At 36.3% G+C, this 14,213-nt stretch overlaps 1 protein-coding gene across 3 annotated transcripts; it reads right to left on the bottom strand.

Moving 5' to 3' along the window:
* Nucleotides 1-877: 877 nt before the first annotated feature.
* LOC133295683 (uncharacterized CRM domain-containing protein At3g25440, chloroplastic) lies at nucleotides 878-13,631 on the bottom strand. 3 transcript variants are annotated; one of them, XM_061494531.1, is made up of 7 exons: nucleotides 13,556-13,631; nucleotides 12,637-12,714; nucleotides 12,309-12,558; nucleotides 11,060-11,378; nucleotides 6,658-7,065; nucleotides 1,324-1,480; nucleotides 878-1,272 (listed from the first exon to the last, which is right to left on the bottom strand). In XM_061494531.1, the coding sequence occupies exons 3-7, from the start codon at nucleotides 12,428-12,430 to the stop codon at nucleotides 941-943; spliced, it is 1,338 nt and encodes a 445-aa protein (XP_061350515.1). In that variant the 5' UTR covers nucleotides 12,431-12,558; nucleotides 12,637-12,714; nucleotides 13,556-13,631; the 3' UTR covers nucleotides 878-940. The 3 variants fall into 3 exon arrangements, with proteins under 3 accessions (XP_061350515.1, XP_061350513.1, XP_061350512.1); XM_061494529.1 differs by having other exon boundaries at nucleotides 878-1,480; nucleotides 12,642-12,714; XM_061494528.1 differs by having other exon boundaries at nucleotides 878-1,480.
* Nucleotides 13,632-14,213: the final 582 nt, after the last annotated feature.

Below are 14,213 nucleotides of genomic sequence, written 5' to 3' on the forward strand. Positions count from 1 at the left end.
ATGTGCAATGGGAAAAGTGTGTCATTTCAAAAGATGTAAAGTTGTGTCATTTTAAGTGAGAGGAAGAGATAAATCATGAGGAGAGAGTGGACAAAATAAAATAAAGATGTGGGCCCCACTACTTTATGAGAGAAAAAAAATCACAAATTATGTCATTTAAAAGGAAAAACACTTTTCGTTGAATAGAAATATCATTTGCTTTGTTATGACTAATTAGATGTTTGAAAGACTATTTTATTGTCATATATTTTTAAAAGTCTAATTTGATGTTTATAAAAACAGAAAACAAATGTAATGTGATATATGTTTCCAATTTTTTTTTTTTTTTAAAAAAAAGTAAATTCCACCCATTCTAATTTGTTTACGGGAGAAAAAGATTATTTTCAACTTTAAAAAAAAAAAAATACTAAACCCATATTTTAATAAAATTATAACCTTATGCAATGAAACAAGAAACTATTTACACAAACTATATAAGATAAAAAAATTAATCTGAACATTCAAAAAAGGCGATGAAGACAAAATGTTAACTTAAAACATTCATGAAAGTGTGTAACGACTTAAAAATATTTATCACACCTATTTTCTATGCAAATGCTTGTGCTCTTATTTCGGAGAAAATTTTAATGTCCCTATACTAAATAGGATCAGTACCACTTCTACTATCAGTATTTACAAATTTAGTCTAAAATATAAGTTTGTAACATATCTGTCTCTAATTTTAATTAGTTTCGAAATGATGCCTTGAGATGCCTCTCAGCATTTCTTTACAAACTGTAATGGCTTATTTAGTTGATATTTGTAATGATTTATCCTCCATGAATGAATTTTATTTACCTCCTGTCCGAAAGGTTTCTACAATAACATCATCACCCCGTCCCTTCAAGGAAAAAAAAATAAAAAAAACTAAATCCAGTACAAAGGTTTCCTTCAAAATTTCTCATTTTCTTTTTTTCTTTAAAAAGGATGCAGCACGCAAAAAAATCTTGTCAACTTCGTCAAACTCAGGTATGTTGACATCTTTTTCCATGTTTTTTGAGTTCAAAGATATTTGTCGTAGATGTTCCTCAAAATCATCTGTTTCTCCATCGCTTTGCTCAAGAAAATTATCAAACTCGTCCAAATAAAGAGGTTTCTCCTCCTTTGACAAATTCTCTGTATCTGCATCAGTCTCAAAGATATCTGATAATTTATCAGAATCTGAATCCAATTCAGATTCCATATCTGTCTCATCCTCTGGGCAACCAATGTTATCATTTATCATCTCACGAACTTTATCTGAATTATCTAGCCGGAAATTCGAAATACTACCAGTCTCAATACTCTCCTTATCACTTTTCTGGGTTCCCTCAGCAGCATCTGCATTACTTTCACCTGTGCTTTTCAGTTGTGCTCGAAGAATTTCAAGCTCTTGCTCAAGTCTGGGAATGTATCTCCTCACAGCTCGGAGCCCATCCCTGTATTTGGATTTATCCAATGCCTGCATAAAATGAGATTACCCCGACGAGAGACGGTGAGAAACTAGATATTTTAAAATAAAGTAAAAGTATAAAGGGCGAATTCTGGTGCACAAGGCTTTCTGATTTGCGAGAGCAGAAATGAGGGTCGATTATACTCAAACTCAAACTCAAACTCATGACTTTTCAGTCATAAGGAACAATCTTACTGTTGTTACAAAACTCGCGCCCTCAAAATAAAGTAAAGTATGCAAGAGCTAAATATAAAATTTCAAATTTTTTGAAACAGACAAGTAAAATAACAGGAGAGATTGCATATACATATCCAAGGACTATGAAAGCCATATTTCAGACATTGCAGCGGTTCTGCAACTGAAGCCTTGCGTGGAAACAAAGGAAGGAGAAGCAAGTCCCTTTGGGGACATATGATGAAATTGGAATGATTAGAAATGGTCCAAAGTTTTACATTACCAAAATGAAAAATAAAAAATAAAAAAGGAGAAGCTATGATTGAATGCAGCATGGCTATTTTTCAGATGAAGAGCAGTAGAAAAAGCAGCTGATAGTGAGAGTCTTGCGTAACATTTTCTCAGCTTAAAATTGAATGACTATTTGAAGACTGTTTAGAATCTGTTGTTATTGAAGAATATCAATGACATTAAGCAAGAATACTACTCATGGATCCATAAGGGTTACCGTTTAATCTCTTGCTACTTAATTTTCCCAAAAACGCTTAATCCTGGACAACGAAAACCTACATAGGAAGAGATTTTGAAACAAGGCACTCGGGGGAACTCCAAATCTATTCTTTATTCATGTTAGAATATTAGATATGATATGATTAGATATGATTGGATTCCGTCTTATCCGTAAATATTCTGACTGTATTCTGACTGTATTAGGATTAGGTTTGGGCCTTTCACTTAAGCCCATTAGGGTCTCTATATATTGTAACTCTCTGACACAGATCAATACACAACATATTATTCTTCTATTATTTTATATTCAAGTTGGTATCAGAGCTCTTTCGTTCTGGGAACCCTCGCTTCCGCTTAGAAACCTTGTTTTTTGCTTTAAAACCTAAGCCCACTGCTTAGGAGTCCTCTTTCTTGCCGTGCGTCCTTCCGGCAAGCCTTCTAGCGTAAACAGCCTCTGAGTGATTTTCCCAAACGCGTCAGCACCTCCGACGGCCACCGGAACCACCGCCCGCCGTCAGAATCACTGTTCAGGCAACCGGAGACTTTTTCCGGCGACTTTTCCGACCAAACTTCACGCGATCAGGACCCTCTCTTCCCGGCGACCAGGTCTGTGGTGGTCCGGTCAGCAACGCATCTCCCATGCGCCGTCACGCGCCACCTGTCTTCTCTGCGCGTGGGCTTCACGCGCCACCTTCTGCCGACGCGTGAGCACTATTCCGGCGGCTTTTTCCGGCCGGTCTTGGACAGAGAAGCTCGCCTTCTCCTCCCCTTTCTGGATCTGTGATTGTTTCTCTGTGGGTCTGACCTTAGACGCGTGGTTTTCTCCTCCCCTTTCTGGATCTGTGATTGTTTCTCTGTGGGTCTGACCTTAGACGCGTGGTTCTTCTTGATTGGATATTGTTTGCCTTCGTTTACGGCTTTTATATTTTATCTTTAAATGGTAGCAGTATCTCCTGATCTCTCGAAGGTTAACTCTCCTTCTATTGTTGCAAATATAGCTCAGTCAGACAATGCATCATTTGGTTCAGGTTCGGACTATGCTGCACTCCAAACCCCTCTCAGGAAGGCTTCTCCTCAGTCTCAGCCTTATACTGGTAATCCTGTTGCTTGTGTTTCTCATTCTACATCACTTGGCACTTGGATATTTGACTCCGGTGCTACCGATCATCTATGTGGTAATAAGGAACTCTTTACATCTCTTACTTATTCTGATCATTTACCGTCTTTTACCCTTGCGGATGGAACCAAAGCCCCAGTTCGTGGGATTGGACAAGCTCGTCCGACCTCTACCTTGGCCCTGACATCTGTCTATTACATTCCTGGCATCCCTTATAACTTAATTTCTATTAGTAAGTTGATCCACTCCCTCACTTGCACCATTACTTTCTCTAACCATTCTGTTTCTGTGCAGGATCCGGGTACAGGGAAAATGATTGGAGTGGGTCGTGAGTCACGAGAGCTTTATTATCTGGATGTGCCTCGTCCTTCAGTAGCATGCTCTCTCACAGAATCTCCACAACTTATCCACAGTCGCCTTGGTCATCCAAGTCTTTCATAGTTGCAGAAAATGGTTCCTCTTTTGTCCGGTCTTCAGTCTTTAGATTGTGTGTCATGTCAACAAGGGAAGCATACACGCTCCTCTATTGCCAGTCGAGTCAATAAACGAGCTGATGCCCCTTTCTCTCTTGTTCATTCAGATATCTGGGGTCCAAGTCGTACCTTGTCTGTCTTAGGTTTTCGGTATTTCGTTACCTTTATTGATGATTTTTCCTGTTGCACTTGGACTTATTTAATGAAAAATCGTTCCGAGCTATTTTCCATTTATAAAAAGTTTTCTACTGAGATCCATACTCAATTTGGTGTTTCTATTCGTATTCTACGTAGTGATAATGCTAAGGAATATGTTTCTATTGATTTTTCTAATTTCTTAGCCACACAAGGTACTTTACATCAAACTACTTGTCCTCACACTCCACAACAAAATGGGGTGGCTGAACGTAAAAACAGACATCTCATTGAAACTGCCCGTACCCTTCTTATTCATATGCAGGTTCCCCTTCACTTTTGGGCAGATGCTGTACTCATCTCTTGTTTTCTCATCAATCGCATGCCTTCATCTGTGCTCCACAATGACATTCCTCATAATCTATTGCTTCCAGATGTTCCTCTTTATCCTCTAACTCCACATGTCTTTGGTTGTACTTGTTTTGTTCATGATCTCACTCCTGGTAAGGATAAGTTAACATCCAAAGCCTTTCAGTGTATCTTTCTTGGTTATTCTCGTCTTCAAAAGGGTTATCGTTGTTATTTTCCCGACCTTAAGCGTTACTTAGTTTCCGCTGATGTCACTTTTCTTGATCAACAACCCTTTAATTCTATCCCATCTCAGATGTCACAGGTTGATCATGTACTTCTTGTCCCTTTTCTTGACTTGTCTTTGCCAGCTGCAGGTGCTTCTATTCCAGATGAGCAACCTATTGCTTCTATACCTGAGGACCGTCCACTTCTCACCTATCAGCGTCGCAAAACTGTGCCTCCTGTCGACTCGACTCTTGCTGACTCATCGCCCACTGCTGTTGCTTCTTCCCCTCCGGATCCTTCATCAGAGACTCTTCCCATTGCTCAAAGAAAAGGTACACGTACTACTCGTAACCCTTATCCTCTTTATACCTTTTTGAGTTATGACCGTCTTTCTTCACCTCATTTCACCTTTGTTTCTAGTCTTTCTTCTATTTCTATTCCTAAGACCACAGGTGAAGCACTTTCCCATCCAGGGTGGCGCCAAGCAATGCTTGATGAGATGACTGCACTTCATTCCAATGGCACTTGGGACCTTGTTTCTGCTCCTCCAGAGAAGTCTATAGTTGGTTGTCGCTGGGTTTTTACTGTGAAAGTTGGACCTGATGGCCATATTGATCGTCTCAAGGCACGTTTAGTTGCCAAGGGTTTTACTCAAATCTTTGGCCTTGATTATAGCGATACATTTTCTCCGGTCGCTAAGATGGCGTCAGTCCGCCTCTTTCTTGCCCTTGCTGCTGTTCGTCACTGGCCACTCCTTCAACTTGACATCAAAAATGCCTTTCTTCATAGTGATTTACAAGAAGAAGTTTACATGGAGCAACCACCTGGTTTTGTTGCTCAGGGGGAGTCTGGAAAGGTGTGTCGTCTTTAGAAATCCTTATATGGTCTCAAGCAGTCTCCTCGAGCATGGTTCAGTCGCTTCAATTCTGCTGTTCAGGCGTTTCGCTTAATCCGCAGTAAAGTTGACCATTCTGTGTATTATAGGATTACATCTCCTGATAAGTGTATCTATTTGTTAGTCTATGTTGACGACATCATTCTCACCGGAAGTGATCAAGACGGAATTCGTCAGTTAAAACAGCATTTGTTTAGTACATTTCAAACAAAGGACCTTGGGAAGCTGCGTTACTTCTTGGGAATTGAGGTGGCGCAATCCAGACAGGGCATTTCTATCTGTCAAAGGAAATATGCCCAGGATATCCTAGAAGAAACTGGTATGTTGGGGAGTAAACCAGTTGATACACCTATGGATCCTAATGTCAAGTTATTGCCCGGACAAGGGGAGCCGTTATCTGATCCTGGACGTTATCGGAGGCTAATTGGGAAGCTCAACTATCTTACTGTGACTAGGCCAGATATTTCTTTCGCTGTTAGTACGGCTAGTCAGTTTCTTGATTCCCCTTGTGATTCACATTGGGATGCTGCTGTGAGGATCCTCCGATACATCAAAAGAGCACCAGGAAAAGGTTTGTTGTATTCAGATCAGGGAAATACAGAAATTTGTGGTTATTCAGATGCTGATTGGGCAAGATCACCCTCGGACAGGCGCTCTACTTCTGGCTATTGTGTCTTCTTTGGAGGAAACTTAATTTCGTGGAAGAGCAAGAAACAACCTGTTGTTGCTCGATCTAGTGCAGAAGCTGAGTATCGTGCAATGGCAAATGCTACCTGTGAGTTAGTCTGGTTAAAGCAGTTGATTCAGGAGCTTCATCTTTGTGAACAGAAACAACCCATGACACTCATCTGTGATAATCAAGCTGCGCTACATATATCCTCTAATCCTGTCTTTCATGAGAGGACCAAACATATAGAGATTGATTGTCACTTCATTCGAGAAAAGATTCAGTCAGGAGAAATCAAGACTGCTTTCGTCAACTCCTCTGATCAACTAGCGGATGTTTTCACTAAAGCTCTTAGAGGTCCTCAGGTTGAATACATTTGTAACAAGCTTGGTGCTCATAATATATATGCACCAGCTTGAGGGGGAGTGTTAGAATATTAGATATGATATGATTGGATTCCGTCTTATCCGTAAATATTCTGACTGTATTAGGATTAGGTTTGGGCCTTTCACTTAAGCCCATTAGGGTCTCTATATATTGTAACTCTCTGACACAGATCAATACACAACATATTATTCTTCTATTATTTTATATTCAAGTATTCACAAATGACTAAAAATTGAACACAATAGACAGTACCTTCTTTCTTGGGAGAGTGACTCGTGGAGACATTATCTCTGTTGGTGGTTGAGAGTAGTTTTTTCCTCTGTACATTATTATTGTGTCATCGTCATGAATATCAAGCACTATACCTCCAGTCAATCTTGCAAGCTCAGTGGCAATCTCCTTCACCTCTTCTGGTGAAAATGTCTTCACCACCACTTTCAGTGTCTGATGTTTTTTCCAATGCAGATGCATGTTCAAAATAACACCTTGGTAAATTCCCCGTCTTCCAACTGGCACATAATTTTTGGATTTGATGCCCATCTTTAAGAAGAAAAAGTGCTCTTCTGGTGTCAATATCTCAGGATCATGGGTTGTTTCAGATGATTCTGCAGGCTCAATCTTCTTCAAGGCTTCACAAAGTCTCTCTTCTTTTTCACGAGCCTAGTACGGTGGAGTAAGGATTGTATATTCATTAGTTGACACGAGACACAAAATACAAACCAGTAAACCTAAAGTATAATATTTAATTCAAAACAATGAACTAAAAACTAAATGAGAATGCAAGAGCTTTCTCAATCTTGAGGAAAGAAAAAAAAAAAAGGGAAACGAATTGATTTCATGCCATGCCATCGGAAAAAATAAACCATGCAGTGCAGATAAAAAACAAAAAATGACAGATCTTGGAGTGGTAGGACTGAATTCAGTAAAGGCCAATTTTGATTCAAAAACAACAGATGCAAAATTGTTGAAATTATAGAGATTTAAGTATATAGAAAGGAAAATGAGTACTTAGAATAAAGTTATATTGATATTGTTGTGAAGAATGTGATATAATGTGATACAAAAGGAAAAGTAATAACTAATAACCCATATTATATTAATTGCAGATTCCTAAAATAAAGAAACAAATCATGAAATATGAGGAAAAATAGAAACCAATCCTAAGAGATAACCTAAGATATTCTAAATTATTTTAAGATATAATCATAACATTATAAGATATATTCTAGATATTCTAACACTCCCCCTCAAGCTTAAGATTATTAAGCTTATTATGCTTTTAAGCTTGTTACAAATGAGCCTGTTAAAAAAGAAAAATAACCAAACAATAGGACAAAGACCGGGGCAGAATGCATATCTAGGACAAAAATCGGTGGGCTGGACTGCCTGTGGAACAAAGACCTATAGATACAAGGTATGTTTTAATGATAACAAAGAGGCAACAACAAAAAGAGAAGAACTTTGATCAAGTGCAAAAAATCATTAACTATGTGTGAAAATTGAAGATGCATGTTGGAACCACATAAGAAGATTAATGACATTAAAGTTGCAACAACATGGATGAGCTTTGAGAATAGCAAGGAGTCAAGAGCAATACAATCAAGTGCAACAAGGAAGATAAGCAAAACTAAGATCAAAAGCAACAAACCAAGGTGAAAAAGGAGCAAAACCAACAAATTGTCAAGCATTGTCATATCCAACAAGTCAAAGGACAAACTCGAGTGAAGAATAAAGATAAGACTTGAAGCTAAGTCTAAAATCATATTTAGAATATATCTTTAGGACTTAGACTCATATGTAAGGATATATGACAGATTGCATTGCATGAGCTCAAATTTTTTCTTAAAGTAAACGTGTTTTTCAAATTGCATAATCCATAACCTTTATATACTTGAAAGAAATTTGAAAAACCAATGGAAAAGATCCTTGACATGTTTTGTAACTTCAAAACATATTTATCAAATCAAGATCTTCCATAAAAAGTGGTTAGAAGCAAGCTAAAACATATTTGAACTTAAAATTCGTTTCATAATTTCACTGCTGTCTTCCGGATAACTTTTCGTATCCAAGATGATGGATTTGGATCTTATGTTCTTCATAGAAGTTGTAGATCTCTCTTTTATCTTTCCAACGAGACCAATATCACATCGACTCGAAAAGAATAGCTCAAGATATGCTCAAAATATGAAACAGTATTCATGTTATCTTGATATATCCGGATATGCCTCTACATATATCCGGATATGACCTGTCCAAAAAGTGTATAACGGCTATAAACGGCTAGTTTTCAATGGAAACACTATATATACATTCTTAACGACTCCAAAATGTTTTGGGTATCATTTTTACACATCTTAAGCATATTTGAGAGCTTCTACACTATCATTTGCATATTCTTTCATATCTTTCAAAGATTACACATATTTGAGCTCATATCTTGAAAATCCATATACCCATAGTGCTTCAAGTTGCATATCCACACTTTGAGAGTGTATATTTATATCCAAACCCTTCCTTCTTGTATTCTTGACATAGTTATCAAATGCGGATTGCGGCATGTCGCGGCGAACCCCGAAAAACGCTATAGCGTTATAGCGGATTACGGAAATAGCGGAATAGATATATGACAAAAAGAAACATTTTTTAAAGGCAGAGATAACAGAAGTGACAGAGAGAGACGCAGATAGACTAAAAAATCCTTAAATTTTTTCTGTTACACATTTAAATTTAGGACAAAATTGACATTTTGCCTTATGACAACAATATGGCCGCAAATGGAATCGCAATGGCCGCTATTGCGTTCCGATGCAGCGCGACGCAGTTTCTTGCGGAGAGGCACCGCAACGCCCATACGGCGCGGCTTGCGGCGCTATTGGGCGCAATTAACTACTATGATTCTTGAGTTGAAAGGATTGTGAGACCCATTGAGTTTGAAAGATAGCAAATACCTAGGGAAATTTGGAGAGAATTGTAAGGTTGTCAAGTACCCGCAAACTTGGAGGTTGTAAGGTTTCCAAGAACCCAAAATCTTGGAGGTTGTAGCGGTTTGTCAAGCACCCGTGAAGCTTGACCATTAGGGAAAGATTTGACCGAGCGGCTTCAATCTAGACGTAGGTCACAAGTGGTAGTGACTGAACAAGGATATATTGTGTTTGCACTTCTCTAAACTCTTTATTTCTAGCACTTTAATTGCTTCTTGGATATCTTGTCTGTGCTAGTTTAGGTTCTATAATTTTGATATATTATATGTTATGAATTATTTAAATGTATTAATTAGCTTTTCATATATCAAAGCTTGCTTGAAATGATAATTTAGAAATTAGAAGGGGGTTGTTGCGAAAAATTTGTAATACTCAATTCATCCCCTCCCCCCCTCTCGGTGAGTATGGAAGCCACATTCCTAACAAGACCAACTTGCGAGGAAATAGAAACCACATTTGTTAACTCCAAGGATCTACTTGTAGACATTTTCACTAATGCTCTTAGAAATCCCTAAATCAACTATATGTGACAAGCTTAGTGCATATGATATATAGACACCACCTAGAGGGGGAGTGTTAGAATACCTTGACAAAATATGTAATATGTTAGAATATCGTAGATGCTTACAGTAGGAATGTAGGATATCATGCATATACTATAGAATCAATTAGGATATGCGTATCCAGGTTGAATCATAGTAATTAATACCCATGTAATATATATAGAGACTAGATGTGGTTCGTTAAGGACACAACATTCACCCAAACAGATTTTCTCTCTGAAATTCAAGTAAAGTAGGAATGTGAGTCAGCAACTACGAATGCAAATCTCCTATTCAAGCAATTAAATGTCACACTCAAACAGCTAGATATCTTCAATCACCATCATTTCCCAAAGAGATTTGAACAAAGTTTTGACTTTCTTTAGAACAAAAAGTTAAACTTGGAGAATTAATATCAATTTGTTATGAAAATTATAAAAAAATGCATTACAATAATCTTCTAATTCATTATTCAAAACTGAAACTTTTAATACATCTTCTTACATTTTCATCTAAGTGAAATTCCGTATTAAGATTTAAATTTGGTTACGCAGAGTGAATACCAAACTCCAATACTGAATACAAAGAACCATTGCTTGTTTTTATCTTTACTGACTCCATCGATGATTCAAGAATGAATCAATCGATTCTATCTCAGAAAATTCTTCACAACAAATATTGGTTAGCATAGCATGCTTCCACTATTCTAGTTGGCTTCTTTAACAACAGGCTTATACATACATAAACAAGAAGAAAATACTATTGCACGACTAAGTTTCCAGCAACAACATCATTATTTCTATCAAAAACTTCATTACTTTGAGAAACTCATCAGGCCTTAAACATTAGTCTACAAGATCACTATTCATGGAATGGTAGAGAATCGTAGTTCCTCATGCTACTAAAACTTAAATATAATCCATGGGTAGTATGTAAAATACTAATATGAAAAACAAAAATGTATCAAGATATAGCTACCGAAGGGTGGCAAGGGGTAAAAAGCAAAGAATCTGCAGAATCACACTAATACAATATATACACACACACACACAAACACATATATATATACATATATTTATTTATTCAAATGGTTGATGTATGCAAATTTAAAAAAAAAAAAAAAGAACTTACCTTCAACAATTTGTATAAAATTTTTTCCTCTGCTGTCATCCGTTCATACTCTTTCTTCTTCTTCCATCTAAAGAACTTTAGCCATCTTACAACAGCTCTTTTCCCCTTGAGTTTTTTCCTCTTTATTTTGGCATTATCTGCACTACTAGAACTTGAGGATTTTTCAGAATCCTGAAATTGCTCTACAACCTTATCATTAGACTTCAGAAATGGACCTGAATGAAAGCTTAGGTGTCCCAAGAAAGGAGACGCTTTTCTGCCATAGTGGTGGCCAAAAATAGGTTCCTGGCCACAAACCTTGCATATAACATAGTTCAAGCTACAGCAATGTAAGTCAAAACATTCAAGCCAAATCCTGTTTCTAAATTTTTGGCACACATACAAGATTACAAGTTAACCCAAATAAAAATAAAAGTAAAACCCTCAAAATGATCAGTGACACACTGAAATATTCAACATACAGGATCAATTTAGCATGTTACAGATTTCGCCTTCTAAAGTATTAACTAAAACCAAAAGGGTAAAACATTATTGCATTAAACTAATCAATAAAGTTTAGCTAAATATAAATGATTGTCATCTGTTAAAAAATAATAACCATATTCATCTTAAATAACAAAAATGAAAGGCCAATCACAATTAATATGGAGAAAACAAAAATTCAGCATAATAAAAATCTTGAATCCCTTACAAAGTAGAACACATAGCCAGGAGAAGAGAATAGATAACTGTGAGACCTATGCCAAGCCACCGTCCCCCCAAAAAAATAAATGAGACTTTTACATTTATTTTTATTTTAGAAAATTAAAAAGCTGTAACTTGGCCTCCTCATACAAAGTATTCTTATTCTTTTTCTCCCCCAAGGGAAATCTCATACCTCCAACCCTGCATGTACCATACATATCTCCTCCTTCAGACAATCTTCTGCCAAACATTTGAGCTCTTAAGCAGTGGCTATTTGCATTCTAACCACCATCTTATAGTTTACTTCAAAACTTTTGAGTACAAATCTCAGCCTTGTCTTTCTAGCATTCCCATTTCACTTATGTAAGCAAAAACACAAGTAAAATAAACCATTGAACTTAATAATTTTGTGCTTTACAGTATTCAAATGAAGTTCAAAATTGTATATAATGGAAATAATACACCCAAAATTTCCAGCATCTGATTTCTCCCTTTCTTGACTATTCCTAGAAATGCCAAATAAAGCACAAGTGAGAGAGAGAGAGAGACAGAGAGAGAAAAGTACCTTATTTTGCGAAGTAAGGAATTGGAGGACAAGAGGGGTGTGAGAAGCAATGTGTTTGAGGAGACATTCTTGGGCAAGTGAAATTTAGTGAGAGCTGGTGCTGCCAATACCCTCCAGAACATTTTTCTCGTCAAACTATGGCGTGGAGCCAGTTCCAAAGCTCCGATTCTTGCAGTGTGTTAAGTTGGGTGAGGTGATCAATATTCACTATTTATGACAGCTTGCATAGGCCCCCAATCAAAAATCAGACCTACGAGTAAACCTAGAACAGTTAGGTCTAAGACCCAATCATTTTCGATTTGACAAAATGATTTGAAAATGGATTTACCTAACTTGTAAAGCTACTGTGCATAAGAAAGATAAGGCCATAGTAATCAATCTTGGATAGCAGCCTGGAGCAACCAACCTGAAATACATTATGGCAATATTGCAGATTACAGAAAAATTACATTTCCCCTGCTTGTGAACAGAGAGGCATGGAAGTAGCATAATTTCCAATGCTTATTAGAATAATTTTTTCCTTCATTCACCAAAGCGCCCACTATACTTACTCTCTCCCAATTGCTTCTTGCTAACCTATTCTTATGCTTATTACTCCTCCATTATAATCTCCCCACCGATTACATAAACCAGAACAGTTTATCCCTAACTTTAATTTCCTTCTAAATAACGACCCCCCATGTACCACAATAGGTAAATTCTACTTGATAAATGGTCCACTACTAAAAACAAAAGGCTATAGAAGGTTTCATTACTTTTATTTATGAGTAAATAGTCAAATTGGTCCGTGAAAGATATGGGGTCAATCAAATTAGTTCATAGGAGAAGTAAATTGACTACTCTGGCCCTAACTACTATCTAAATGATAAAATTCAACAAATGGTTACCAATGAATACAGCATTATTCATGTAATCCACAACTATGTACCTAAATCTCATCATCCAAGAAATCAATAAGCATTCCCCAAAAAACTATAAGAATAAAAAGAAAAAGAAGAGCACTAGGCAGACAGAAGAGAAAAAACATTATGATTCTTCTCAACGAGAAGGTATAATGATTAGCAAGGGAAGAAAGGCAAAGAATCAAGTAGATGACTGAACAGACAAACCCAAAATCCAATCATAAGCTAGTTCAAAATTAGTCTAGAAAACTAAAATTAAAATATAGACATATATAATTGTTTGAATGAATTGCATGATTTAAATGTTAAATTGGAAGCAGATATGATATAATTTGGTTCATTTACCTGTTGTTATCCTCGGCGATTCTAAAGTAACATCAAATTGCATTTTGGAAATGGAAATGGAAATGGAAATGGCGTTCCACGCTTAAACCCTAAAAACTGAAAACCCTCTCCATCTTATTTATCTATATTTTATTTCTCATTCGCACGTGAGAAGCATTCCCAGGTGATATGGAATAATCGGTGGGTAAGGAGTAACATTTTTTTTTTTGGTGAACGGAGTAACATTTTTATTACTACTTTGTTTCTTTAAGCATGTATCAATAAAAATTAAAAAAAAAAAGGTTGTACTTAAAAAACAATTATTTTGATATCATTCTTGAGGAATTTTTTATTCCCGTATAAGAATAAAAGGTATTATTTTTTATCTAAATTGTTGCTCTTAGTACATTTAGTTTTGAGATATTCTTACATCATAGTTAGAAGTTTTATTTCTCATCTTAATTGCATTCGATAGTTATAATTTATTGAATTATACTTATTAATTTTATTCTTTAATAAATTACAACTATTAAATATACAAAAATCAATGGCTGAAATAAAAAGCAAGACTTCTTATTTTATCCGGAGTCAAAATTATATTTATTATCTTTTTTTTCACTACCTCTTATTATTAAATATTAATCATTGATTTTCGTCAATCTAATATTATAATTTATTG

Source organism: Gastrolobium bilobum, unplaced genomic scaffold (genome assembly GCF_033153095.1).
Source record: "Gastrolobium bilobum isolate Gb01-03AN ecotype WA unplaced genomic scaffold, APGP_CSIRO_Gbil_v1 utg95817, whole genome shotgun sequence".
In the NCBI taxonomy this organism is placed as follows: domain Eukaryota; kingdom Viridiplantae; phylum Streptophyta; class Magnoliopsida; order Fabales; family Fabaceae; genus Gastrolobium; species Gastrolobium bilobum.

Bases quoted from the DNA above. Each gene is read 5' to 3' on its own strand.
- LOC133295683 (XM_061494529.1), bottom strand. From the start codon at position 12,430: ATGTTCTGGAGGGTATTGGCAGCACCAGCTCTCACTAAATTTCACTTG. The intron at 11,379-12,308 runs GTACTTTTCTCT...ACATTGCTGTAG, and splicing joins TCCTTACTTCGCAAAATAAG to CTTGAACTATGTTATATGCA. The intron at 7,066-11,059 runs GTAAGTTCTTTT...CCACCGTACTAG, and splicing joins TTTTATACAAATTGTTGAAG to GCTCGTGAAAAAGAAGAGAG.